The sequence below is a fragment of the Diadema antillarum genome, unplaced genomic scaffold (genome assembly GCF_040938485.1).
Source record: "Diadema antillarum isolate AM-2024a unplaced genomic scaffold, OU_Dant_1.0 seq00000563_RagTag, whole genome shotgun sequence".
Classification (NCBI taxonomy): domain Eukaryota; kingdom Metazoa; phylum Echinodermata; class Echinoidea; order Diadematoida; family Diadematidae; genus Diadema; species Diadema antillarum.
This window is the reverse complement of record NW_027271502.1, coordinates 2,136,332-2,149,952: the sequence shown is the minus strand read 5'-3', so window position 1 is coordinate 2,149,952 and position 13,621 is coordinate 2,136,332. Positions and strand designations below refer to the sequence as shown.

Sequence of the window (13,621 nt, the reverse complement as noted above, 5' to 3'; positions counted from 1 at the left end):
TTTCGCCAGCAAAATTGAATTCAGCCTTCATGCTGCTCGCATTTCTAAAAAACAACAACTGTGTGTTGGTGAAAATGTTATTAGTGCGAAGCCTCAATGCAATAGGAAACATTTCTTTTAATAAAGCTGCAGATACAACATGAAAAATGGTGAAAGTAAGACGTATAAGAATTTATATGTGTTGTATGAGCTTGAAGCCAATGAGAAGGATGCTGTTTGTATTGATCGACTGATGAATCCAGAGTACTAGTAATAGAAATGTTAAGGCATTTCCTTTTTTTTCTTTTTCTTTGTATCTGGCTGTAAATCACAATGTTTTACATTTTCAGTGAGTCACTGGGTGAAACCGTGCAAAAATATGACAAAATCCACTTCCATACAAATTATCACGGTCATATGTTGCTCATTGATAAACATGCCTTTACCAAAAGTTTTGCAACAAAGGACACAAGTATCAACTAAACATGGATGTAAATCATCGTAGGTAAGAAAAAAGATGTTTGAAAAAAAAAAAAAACCTGCTGAATGATTTAAGACCAATTTTTGTGTACCGTAAGCACACTTTGAAAGCTATATGAGATATGTCCAAACTCATTAAACTTTTGTAGAGTAGCTTATGGATAATCATGAACTTGATGACATGCCTCCCTCCCCCTTGGCAAAAAAAAAAGAGAGAAGAAATAAAGAATTGCAACATAGACACAAGTAATAAGCAGTAAACATGAGGGCAAATTACAAAACATAATACATTAGATATCATGCAATCATGAAATATTTTAACGATTCCTACTACATAATTTTAGACTTTAATATTTGTGTACCTATTGAGCACACTTTGGAAGATAAGTTGAATCTACAGTTAATAAAGATATGTTCTATTCGATGCTACTTACAGTTGTTCTCTGTTTTGAGGCTGTATCTCAAGAAAATGTGAGTACAATGTAATACAATACTTTTAATAAATGCAAGAATATACACACTAGGTGTAGGATAATCATCAAGGTTTTAAATGGTATAACAATTTTCCCTTGATATCTTGGATGAGACATTACAGTACAATCAACCTTCTGCAGCTTGTATTCGTATATCTGAAATCATATTCACGGTAGTAATTTGAATAGATTTATGTATAAATATATGCAAATTTTTAGTGAAATATAGGTAACTATTGCTGAGTGGAACGTATTCTACATCAGTGATTCTCAGTAGTAAAATTAAGACCACAGACACCATCACTAGGTACCTTTTACAGATAGAAATATAAGCCTGTAGTGGCACTACGGCGGTCATTTTGCATTTAATTGAATGGAAATATATGCAAAAAAATGTATAAAGGGAAGTTTGAAAGTTACTGCTTATATCATAATTGTATTCCCTGACCTAAAAAACATCTATAGGTTTAGACACCAGAATTTATTTTCTGCGGTTTTATGTCCAGATATATAGCGACTTATTCCTGAGTGTACTACATTAATGATATACGAAGATACGGGCTTGCGCAGGCAATATGGCGACCATTTTGCATGTAATTATATGCAAATATATGCAAAAACTATATAAAAGGATGTTTGAAAGTTGCTATACATAACATATTTGTATTCCTTGACCTAAAAAACATAGGATTAGACACCGGAATTTACTTTCTGTGGGTTACATATCCCCAGATATAGGCATAAATAGGTTGTACGGCGGCCATCTTGAATTTATGCAAATTAGACACTGATCCACCACTCGAATTTTAGGGAACTTTTAATATGTTATTTTGATAGCTCTTCCGGGTCAAATGCAAGTGGAATCGTTTCTGTTGCAATTAGTTGTGGGTCATTTCATATTTTGACTGGACTATCAGTAAATCCAAGGAGGTTGAAGAGCTGGAGTTCAAACTGGCTATAATCATTAAAAGACCTGTCAGTTTTTAGGGATGCACAAAACAAGTCCACAGGTGCATTTGTGCCTTTAATAATCACTGTGATGCCGCCATCTATCTGAACAATCTGAAGATTCATATTGAATTTGTTGGGTATCTTTTGTCCGTTTATTTATGAAATGAAATTTCAGCTCATGTTAAATATATAAAAAGAAAGTCAATCTCATTCAGAAATATTTGTGCAAAAGCGTAAACAGAGCTGTATGTTGTGAAAGTTTTTGAAACTCTATCCTCTTGTGAAGCTAGTTTTATCACTTTTCTGATTAGTTCCAACAAATAAAAGTGATACCGTATAATTTTCAAGTATAATTTTCAAGTATAATTCTTTACAAATTGATATTTCTGATTAGCGTCGGGGCATGTCTAGTGGAGTAATTTAAATGTTTATTTCATCATTATTTTGCACAATTTCTATTCATGCATCCCCGTAGAAGTAATTACCATCATAAAGACATATCTTCCTCTGAAGAGAAGCTGGTTATTATGTAAAGAGACATGAATCAATAGTCTTCCTATCTGTGAGGCAGACACATATGTCAAATACTTTCAAGTGGAAGCATCAAATATGGCTTTACAGGAAACAGGACTGTTGTGACTCCATCTCTTGAACCTTTTTGGTCTTAATCATTCCTATACCACTTCAGCCCTCATACCAACAGCAAGTTGGTAAGCAGAATACATGGTAATATATACATGGTTGTATACTTGTGAAGTCAGATATCTGAGTTAAAATGCATGACATGCAGACAATATGTTTTTCTTTTCAAATTCTGCTACCACTACTGCTACTTCTATCTACTACTGATAACGACAATATGAATAATAACAACTATTATGGTAGGTTCTAACAGGTTCAGAAGAAATACTAGTTTTGAAGGCATGATATTACAAGAAACATTTGAATTTACACCAGAGTATATTCACTCACATTCACATTTCATCTAACATGGTCAAGCAGTACACATTGCCATATTGTGACAAGAGAAAGGCACCATTATGATGAACTACAATGTTTCAACATGCAGCAGAGTAAAGCTGTGAGAACAACGTTAGCAGACTACTGTATTCCACAGATTACACATATGGTCATGTGCTAGCATGATATACAATCCTTCTTGGAATTGTACAGACAAGCCTATTACAGAATACTCACTTCTATCCTGTAAGCTGGCCAGGGTATTCCCCCTCGGTAGGAGGGGCGTGGGGAGGTTCACCGGCTGGGTGCGGAACTGGGTCGGGATGAACTGGTACTTGTTGGCCCCGCCCGGTTTCTTGCTGGCAGGAAACTCGGGGTCGTAGGTCATCTGGGAGGCAAACTGGGGCATGTTGTGGGCTCCCGGCGCAACCAGCCTCGCCAGATTCTTTTTCAGAGTTGGCCTGACAAAAGATACAATAAAATGTGAAAATCTATGAATGACTGATGTAGATACAGTTGTATGCTGTACTCTGTATGCATTAGGACTTGCACAGCAAAATTGGATAGTGTCAGATTATAAGTTTCGTACTTCAGCTAATTTTAGCCATTTTCTCCAGTACATTATTTTCAAATGCCTCTGAGATATTTTTTTTTACTTGTTGTTGTTTTCAGAACAGCAAATCTGGGCATGTACAAAAAAAAAAAGGAGCAAATCATCAATGTCAATTGAAGCATACATAATACAGGAATTAAATCACATGGCAGGTTTCTTCGTAAAGTTAAGTGAAGCACACTCAGACTAATCCAGACTGGGGGCTGTTTGTTTCAATGATATCAATACAGGCGACTCGAGTTATAGCAAAGTCCTTGGGACCAGCAGTTTTCCTTCACTACATCAAAATTAATTTGGGGACCTGAATATTTACTTCATTGTCATGAGAATTTTGTTCTAGCCATGTTCAATATAATGGGAGCGCACTGCATGAGGAACAGCTGACAGACGAAGCTGCCTATCGCCTGCCATGAACTACTTCATACAATCAAATGTGACCTGCTACAACAAAAGGATCCTAATCCTTAAGTCGCTGACGGCCAAGCCGAGAAAATCAAGTTTGAAGACAGATCATCAAGATCGGTCAAAACGATTGTATTTTTGTTCTTGGCATGATTTTGTAGTCTAAAGTATCTTCTTATCATCTGCCCAAATTATCGAAGCTAAATGATCAAAGGAAAGGCAAGAAATTAGCATTTTTCTTGGCCATGATTTTCTGACTTTGAACGGAACAGAAGCGTGTCCGAAGATATAGATTTAGAGCTGCAGCTCGGCTCCGCCCCTAGCAAAAAGGGAGTGATCTTATTGGTCAGTGCGTGGCATTCTGGTTACTGATTGGATGTGCGTAGACCACTGGCGTTATGCTTGAATGAACATCACTGAGGTTGCTAGGAGCGTACCTTCTCTTGTCAAGAGGTGAAAATTGTCGTGCCTCCCCTTGATCACGATAGCGTCGGAAGGAAAACTTTGCAGGCAGTTTTCTCGAAACGCTGATTTCCTACACCACTCGACATGCGCTAATAAAATCATTGATACCTTTGCAACCTAGCACTTTTATGAGTCATGTTATATATGAAAGTAAAGTGGAAGAGTGAGGTAACAATGTCATGTCATTTTCAGAAAACTGTCCTCCCCAATTTTCGGATCCTTTTGATGTAGCGGGTCACAAATAGACATGATTATCCATGATAACTCATGCTGGTAAGAAAGCGATTTTCCCATGGGTCCCTCCATACAACATCATGGCAAGTAATCTGTAATTGTTCAGCTCAAACCCACTGATTTATCTAACAAACCACATAAGTCCTGCCTGCAGGCATGACACTTTACCTGGCTAAAAACCAAGAGCGCTGTTAAAACAATCATGTGTTCTCCTACATTTCACAGAAATAGTGCCCTCTGGAGGTTTGGATTGGATTATTGGCAAGCTGTATTCAGCAGATAACATCATCACTTTACCTGTGACTTGAGATGAATGTGTTGGCTCTCTGATAAAAGGAGCTGTGGTCTACCAGTGCACTGCGAGATGGCAAGGCCTGCTCCATCAGTGGGTTTTTGCTGAAGAATCAAAAGCATTTAGAATGTCATTATATGTAGAAGTTTAGAACATTTTGTTTACCGAATTGTAACAGCTTCCAAAGAAACAGAGTAGGTGCAGCTTTAAATGACAACTAATATGGCACAATCATTATTACAACATTTTATTCAGAACTATAATAAAACATTCAGCCAACACATCCCATTATTATATTTTGTCATAATGTGTTTTTGTTGCACATATCATGCATCAAAATGTGTTACAGATTTGTTTTCTTCTCTCATAAGTATCCTACAAGTGTACATGTACATGCTTAATGTGAGTTAGTCTGCTCATTTACAGTGAAGGAAAAGTACAAACACATTCGGTAATCAATATTTTTAAATTTTGATTTTGATTTTTTTTTTTGGAGGGGGAGGGAATTTGTTTTTTTTTTTCTGTGTGTGATTTTTAAATATGAGATATTTAGATACCTCATTTGATGAATCCTTGATTCTGATTGATTTAAATTTGGGGCACACATACAAATTCCTGCAGCCTCATAGTACCTAAAATGCATGGTATGTACAATGTATGTGGTGTGCATATGAACATTTATTGTAAACATTTGGGTGCCACAACACGACAGGTAACCCTTGTGCAATGTGATTGAAATGCAAACATGTATGGTAGTACCTCATGCGAGAATTGGATAGCGTAATCACAATCCCCGAAGTAAAATTTCCTTTACTTATATTTGGTTTGTAAAAAAATGATATAAACTGCTTTCACTTGGGGCATTCCTTTATTCATACATAATTGCCCATAACTCCATGCTATGACCCTCTTAATAGCATTTTCATGGACATTTGGGTGGACTAAAGATCCCTGGAGCAGGGTAATAATAGCAACTATGCCCCCAAAACAGTAAATTTTGTATCTAACATACCGTGTGACTGCAGAACAGCATGGACATGTAGTTGAACACATGCAACTCTCCATTCTGTTCAAGCACAAGTGGGTGCAATATCATGTCATTTATTTCATGGGTCAAACGACATGTATTATGGTAATATGGCACAACATGGAGTGGACACTTTAATTACCTTGATAAGACGTCTTTCTTGGCACTCCTACTCCCTGTAGAAACCCTGTCTCCCCGATGGCTGTAGCCGCTGCTCTTAGTCATGTGATCATCGGCAAGAGTCTGAGCCATTCCCATCAATCTGTCTTCATCGTCGCTGTCGCTCACTCCGAACCCCTCATCCTCGTTCCACGACCCCCGTAACGAGCCCATCTCACGGGGCGAGGGATCGAGGAGATCGTTGGGCAACCTTTCCACGTCGATGGCATCCTCGTGGTCAGATTTCCGTGGCGACCGTCTCTGGCTGGCCCTTTCCGGCGAGTCGGGCTGCAGCTCCACTTTCTCCTGATACAGGATGATACCGTTGGCCATGAGAGTGAAGTCCCGATTCTCGCCCATGCTGCCATGGGCGCCGTCCCGGGTCAGTTCTGCCTGGTCATTGAGACGGAGGTCGTGCATCGCCCTTGCAGGATTGAAGCTGAGCCGACTGTCGTGAGCTAGGGAGTCCAGCTGCCTTCTCTTTGAGAGGGCTTCCTGAGTCCTGGTCTGATACATACGGCCTGTCCTTGCAGGGGGGTTTGCCAACACGTCCCCTGGGTACTTCAGACCCTCCCGCTCCACGCCAGGTGCCGTCCTCTGTCGTTTCATGCTGAGGGACATGCGCAGGAGGGCTCTCTTATCGGCCAGATCTGGTGGAAGGTCTCGCACAAGTTCTTTCAATGCTGCATCATGGATGTGTGCCTTCCTCTCTTTTTCTTTCATGCTCTTAAACACGTTCTCATCAAAAGTCACATCTTTCCTGGACAGCTGTTGTCTTCGACCCTCCTGAGAATCAGCTGATCCCACCTTTGACTCCTGGGGCGATTCGTCATTGCTGTTCTCACGGTATGAGACCGTGACACTCAGAAACTCTGGATCGCTGCACGTCTTCGGCTGTGCGTCTCCCTGGGGTCCAAGGGCTGGCTCGAGGTTTGACCCATCCACTTGGTCCTGCTGGTACACACTGCTTGACCAGCGGCTATCCTCCTCTGACCAGTCCGAGGACTCTTCACCCATGGACGACTTCTGGCTTCGTTCCATCTCTTTCAGTGCTGCAATGTGGCGATTTCTCCTGGCATCCTAGTAGAGTGGAATAAACACATTCGAGACCCTTTCACCAAACTTGACACTAACATTTGCCCCCCCCCCCCCCCCCCCCCCCGAGAAAGCACGTCTGTAACACAAGCAATCCAACTAGACATCCTGAACCAATATTTAAAACATTGCAATTCACAGGCAGCACTGTACCATGCTTCATTCAACTATTTCAATGATAATCTCACAGATCACACAAACTTGCCTGCCCTCCAAGATTCATTATAGAATGGGTAGCGAGAATCCTGCGATCTGATTGGTCGAGAGCTATGTGTTGATTTTTACTGGCCGCACGCTACGTACGCTGAGTCACCGTGGTAAATATGTTATCGCGCACTTGTAGCAAGAGTACGCGTACTTGTAACAAAGGTTTGCGCACTAAGCAAGCGTTCGCGCACTCAGGTTGGCCATGCGTCCAGTAAATACTGATGCATGGCTGGCCGTGCGTCCAGTAAAAACTGATGCATGCTTGTTTACGGCAAGCCAAAAGGAAATGCATCCAGTAATTTTGTCATCGGGTAACACGATAGAAAAATGGGTTTTTGACAAGAAAATTACCCATTCTATAAATCAGATGACGCACATGTCTTTTCGTGCATCAGTCGGAATATAGTGTGCATGCGGTAACTATGGAATTTAGCCTAAACCCACTCGGCTTCGCCTCGTGGGTTAAGCATTCCATAGTTACCTTATGCACACAATTCCGACTGACGCACTCAGACCTGTGCGTCATTTGTATACCGACTGTTACTATAAAGCTTGTCTCAGTTGTTCTGGTCCAGCATACATGTATACAGTAATGAGATCATGCTAGCCACTAATTTTTGATCAATATCAAACGTCTTCATATTAAAGCTCGCCTGAGATGTAACAACATCATGCATGCACTCTGGATCCAAGCAATAAAATTATATCTTTTATATAGGTACATGTGGATTAAACAGCTTGTTATCAAGCCTTCAGGAATCATATATCCACAAATTTGAACATGTCAGTTTGAACAAAAAAAACACCTTCAACCTTGCATCAGTCAAATCTAAAGGGACCGGAGAAACTCCATCTTCGACATGTGTGAATTTCTACTCACACAGGAGACATACACATGTCAATATTCATCCCGAGTAAGAATTGTTTTTTGACTTAGCCAATGTTTTTTTACTTGTGCGGGGTCACAGCATGCAAGGTTAACTGTTTTGCAGAGAGAAATCTGGCATTCTACCAACGGTGCTACCTACCGTTGTTGAGAGGCCCGAGTCCACCTGCTTTCTCCCGCTTTTTATTGACCTCTTCTTGCGATGACCGCTCCACGAACTTGAGGTTGCTACACGAGGCAGAAGTCGGTGATAAAACAGACATTTGACAATGCTCATGCTCAGTTTCAAGACAGGACATCATGACTTAAAGATGTCATAAACAGCTTATCACCTCCGCCAAGAGAGGAGGTTATGTTTTCATTACCATTTGTTTGTCCACGTACAAAACAACTCAGAAAATTGGACATGGATTGGGATGAAACTTGCAGGAAAGGTTGAGGATGACACAAGGAATAGATGATGAAATTTTGGTAGTGATCTGGAAATATTTATGGATTTTACAAAGGATTTTTTATATTTTGACAGGTAGGGTCAACGAACTTGGGGGTTCAAGCTGCGCATTTTTTGAGGTTTTCATATGTGCACTAAAGTGCGTGCTCTAGTTTCCGCTAGGGCGAGGAGCGCCGTGCAGTTGAGGGTTGATGACGTAACAAAAGGCTTCTACTAATGGGGATTCGGGCCATTTTCAGCATGCATACGTCTGGGTGGAAATCACTGATTTCTATGGAAAAACAAGATCATTTGTGGAAATTAGATGCTTGGCAGAGGTCTGCGCTCTCAGAGTGCTTCTCTAGTTGTAAAAGCTCTGTTTTGATTTTCTCTTCTTGTATGCTTTTCAGATGACTATAGAATTAATGTACGTTTCATGGATGCATGAGCAACAGAGAGAATTTGTGCATCTCATGGGGTGAGTTTTATCATAATGGCAGTGGAATAGTGGACGTAATCTATGTTCACAGTCCAAAAATATCCTCTCTGAAATATGTGTGAAATCCAAGACATTAGGTGATATGGCTTCTGAAAAAAATGGCACCAGCATTATGGACTAATCTCCCCCGAAGCAAGATGATTTACAGATTTTGATACATTCGAATCTGTGCTCAATATTCATCTTGATGATCATCGTTGATTATCATCGTTGATTATGCCACTATTACAAGAGCGCTATTTTTGTATGATTATTGATTTCATATACACACATAGAAAACTAGAAAAGCACTCTGAGAGCGCAGACCTCCGCCAAGCATGCAGCCCATTTCCACCCGCACTAATCTTGTTCTTCCACAGAGATTAGTGATTTCCACCCATATGTACTGCACTGTGTGCTGAAAGCCACCCGATTTCCCAATATAGAAGCCTTTGTTACGTCATAAACAATCAGCTGCACAGCGCGCCTCGCCCTAGCAGAAACTAGAGCACACATTTTGGTGCGTGCATGCAAACCTCAAATACGCGCATCCTGAACTCCCAAGTTCATTGACCCTACCGGCCAAAATATCAAAAATCCTACATAAATTCCCCCAAAATTCTCGGATCACTACCAAAAGTTAATCGTTTGGTACTTGTGTCATTCTCAATCTTTCCTGCAAGTTTCATCCCAATCTGTCAACTACTTTTTGAGTTATTTTGCACACGGACAAACTAACTAACTAACAAACCAACGGTAACGATAACATAACCTCCTCCCTTGGCGGAGGTAATTATGGTATTGTGCATTTCTAAGAACTGTATAATATCAGTATTCTCCTATTGGCTTGTTGTCACTCTATCCCTTGGTAAATGAGTATCAAGACAGAAAGGACAACATGCTCATAAAATCAAAAACGTTCTCTTGCATGAGCACAGCTACTAACACACACAGAGTATAAATTATCTTGATGTACATCAGTTGAGTGTTGTTGTAAGCAAAGCGAGCAGATACATCAATTTAAGAGTAAGAGAAGAAAACTGAAAGAACAACAAAATGGATATATGTAAACTGGAAATCCTTGATACTCAGTGGAAGTACATACCAGACACCGGTCTCGACGTTGATGCGTCATAGCTGGACGGTGATATCAGGGATCTGGACGGCTTTGACTGTACCAACAACAACACCAACATCAGGAGATTAAGAAATAATGTTGTAAGATGAAGGAGTAGGACAGAGTAGCACACAGATAGGCTTTGAATCTTTTGACCCGATCAAACTTGTAAAAAAAAAAAAGTAAAGAGGCAGATCAGAGGGTTGACAGCATTCACACCTTACAATCGGGGAGATTCCAGAACGTTTTCATGATGACAGTTTTGTTTTATCTTTTTTCCTTTCTTTTTTTTTTGTATTCATGTCTTTTTCACAGTTCCTATCCCTCAGGTTCTATCCCTTTTGAAATATTTGCTTTTTAGTAACTTGCATTAATTACTTTCACTAAAATCTGGACATCCAAGCAGATTAAATATAATGAGAAGAGTGACTGGTTAGACACTTCAGCCACAAACAAATTACGACAGCCCCTTGAAAGCAGTAAAGGCACAAATGAATGAAGAGTACAAATATGTTTGTCTTACCGACTCTCTTCTCTTGTTATGTCTCGATGCTGATCTGGGATGAGACTTGTCTTTATGTTTACCTGGAAGAGGAGAAAGAACATATGGTGACAGAGAATAACCTGTTGCCTTCCTCGTCAGCAATTTGCAAACAGGTCTAAAGGCAAACAAAAAAAGTTCTTAGAAGGGCACAAAATTCATCTTCCACGACCAATCCATCAAAAGGGTCTACCAAGAAACTTGTCTCGCTGACGCGAAATGCCTGGATGATGACTTGTTTTGGAGTATTTTGAGATCATAAGAGTAAAATAGTGTCATTTGTAAAACACAACTTTTATCCTTAAAGCATCTTTCATGTTCAGTAATGGGCAGGTAGAATGTTATATCGATCAAGCTCTAGTGGTAGTATTTCCCCAACAAGCTGCATGCGATTTACTCTCATACAAAAGATCAATAGATAAGCCATGGCCAAATTTATTAAAACATCATACAGCAACCACTATCGGGCATGCTCTGAGAGTGTAATACTTCCAGCATACGATCTGTGCTGATATTTTGCATTCGCATCTTCACACAACTAAAGCTGTGTTATCACTACATTATTTCACACATTTTCTATGCATGTGTCTCCATTTAAGAGCAAAACGTAACAGTTTTTGCAAGCATAAAGAAACCAAGTTTGACTTCTAATACCTGGGTGTGTCTGGCTCCAGTACGCAATGTGTTAACATGACTGGCTCAAGTACACATTGGGTTAAAGGCATAAATTTGGTGAAAGACAAAATGAAGAGACAGAGTGCAGTTCGAGGTATGAGTAGAGTCAGAGAAGTTGATACTGGTAAATAAATTTGGACAGAAAGAAACAGAACAGGCTCAGGGGTAGGTAGAGCAACAAGCGGCAAGACATCTATTCATATTCCGCGGTGATACTCACTGCTAGGTTTCGTCTCAAGAGACACTTTGGTTGGATGTGAGAAGAATACCGGAGCAGTAGATTGCACATTATCTGCAATGAATGATAACAATACATCCATGACTTTACATGACAGCTTCACTCCAGCATACCATAACTATCATATTCACGCTTTGTGTCCGTAAGATAAAAGCAGGAGTCTTTGAATGAAAAGCGCATTGAGCAGTTTCTAAAAAGGCAAAGGCACAATGTGTTTTGAACTCATCTGCACCCTGTTTCATAAAGCTGTTCGTAAAAAAAAAACGACTTATGAGCGACTGGTGATCAGTTCTGATGTGCTATACTTATCAGAATTTCAATAAATAAGCACAAGAACTGATCCCCATTCGCTCGTAAGTCGTTCGTAACTTTACGAACAGCTTTATGAAACAGGGCCCGGGAGGACTTTAACAATTCAAGCTCTAGTCATCATGTGACATACATGTATGACACCAAGCACAGGTTCCCGTATTGTGACTGTGGTAGATAAAAACTACTTTATGAGTTACAGTGATAGTTAGGGGGGAGGAGGGACTTTAAACTTGCCAGAAAATAAATACGCTCTCAAGATGTACATCTGGAATTGACAACTGACAGGCTGGACATCTTTAAAACAGAGTCAAACTCTTTTGTGTGAGTGAAATGGCTAAACACTCATTGAAGGATCTCAACAACCTCTCCAGGAAATGTACCTCGATCTTCATGATAGATGAAACAAGTTGTATTTCATACAGTCACATTCTTCCTCAGGTAGAAACTAAAATCCATCAAATTTGAATACTGCAAACTTGCTTACTTGATGGGGATCAAAGTCATAACTTACAGAACAGTAACAAATAATATCTAGAAGTCAGGTGGGGGGAAAATAATCATGTGAATGGTCACATGACACATGAAACTTACATTCATCCTTTCCTGTCTTTTTCTTGGCTGGTTCAGTCTCACACTTCCCCTCACTGGTCACAGCACTCACCTGTTAGAACATAGAATGCACATTACAGACTGTGAGTGTAGATGTGTAGAGTTATCACAGGGCAGGTTTTGAGGGGTTGTAGTTGCTAGATCCTCTACCAAGAATGCAACTTTGACAGCTTTTCTGCATACATACTGTACCAATGGGAGAGTTATAAGATTAATGGCATTATGCCTCTTTTGATTTCTTTGTGTGGTTACAACCATCGGTGAAAACTTAGAAATTTCACAACTTATCTTATGTCAACTTTTGACAAAACTTCTATCATTCCTTTGAATCTGTATTTAATCGTCCTAATCCTTTATCAAAAGCAGCAAGAACTGTATATTCATTCACTTTAATGAACCTTGGGTTGGTTGAGTTGCTTTTATTGCAATTGAATGGCAAACTGCCCCTCATCGACGTAAATAAGCATGGATTATTTAGTCTTTTGAGTTGTAGCCGTGATAAGAATCATGGGCATACACACATGGGTGGGATTCAAATCCATGATCTCCTGATTGCTAAACAGGCGTAATATCCACTAAACTACCAGCTTCCATCCGATGGCCAGTGATGGTTCTAATACACGTACCTTTTACTACCTGCTGCTAATAAAGAGTATGTACACCAGTGACTTATGTCACAGCTACTGCTCAAACACTGAATAATCTGTGCTCATTTATGTAAATGAGGGACAATTTCTTAATCAGTTGCAATAAAACCGACTCAACACAAGAATCATTAACATGAAGGATACTTCGTTCTGGATTAAACTTATCATCCAAGTGTCTGTTGCCATGTACCTGTATGAAAGAACTCGAAGGAAACTACGAAAAAACCTGGCAGAGTGAGCGATTAAGTCTAGGGGAGTGTTTCATGAAGCTATTCTTAAAGTTACGAATGACTCAAGAACAACTGGTGATCAGTTCCGATGTGCTATACCTATCAGAATCTCAATAATTCA

General features: G+C 39.9%; 1 protein-coding gene across 1 annotated transcript in view; it reads right to left on the bottom strand.

Annotated features, from left to right (window-relative positions):
* The window catches only part of LOC139735065 (uncharacterized), a 45,859-nt gene that overhangs the window by 9,407 nt on the left and 22,831 nt on the right, over window positions 1–13,621 (bottom strand). Inside the window, exons 13-20 of the mRNA XM_071645839.1 lie at window positions 12,606–12,675; window positions 11,685–11,756; window positions 10,772–10,833; window positions 10,237–10,297; window positions 8,366–8,451; window positions 6,019–7,115; window positions 4,855–4,953; window positions 3,081–3,304 (exon numbers count right to left, since the gene is read on the bottom strand). Coding sequence (XP_071501940.1) covers window positions 3,081–3,304; window positions 4,855–4,953; window positions 6,019–7,115; window positions 8,366–8,451; window positions 10,237–10,297; window positions 10,772–10,833; window positions 11,685–11,756; window positions 12,606–12,675 — 1,771 coding nt within the window. The remainder of the gene's footprint in view (window positions 1–3,080; window positions 3,305–4,854; window positions 4,954–6,018; window positions 7,116–8,365; window positions 8,452–10,236; window positions 10,298–10,771; window positions 10,834–11,684; window positions 11,757–12,605; window positions 12,676–13,621) is intronic.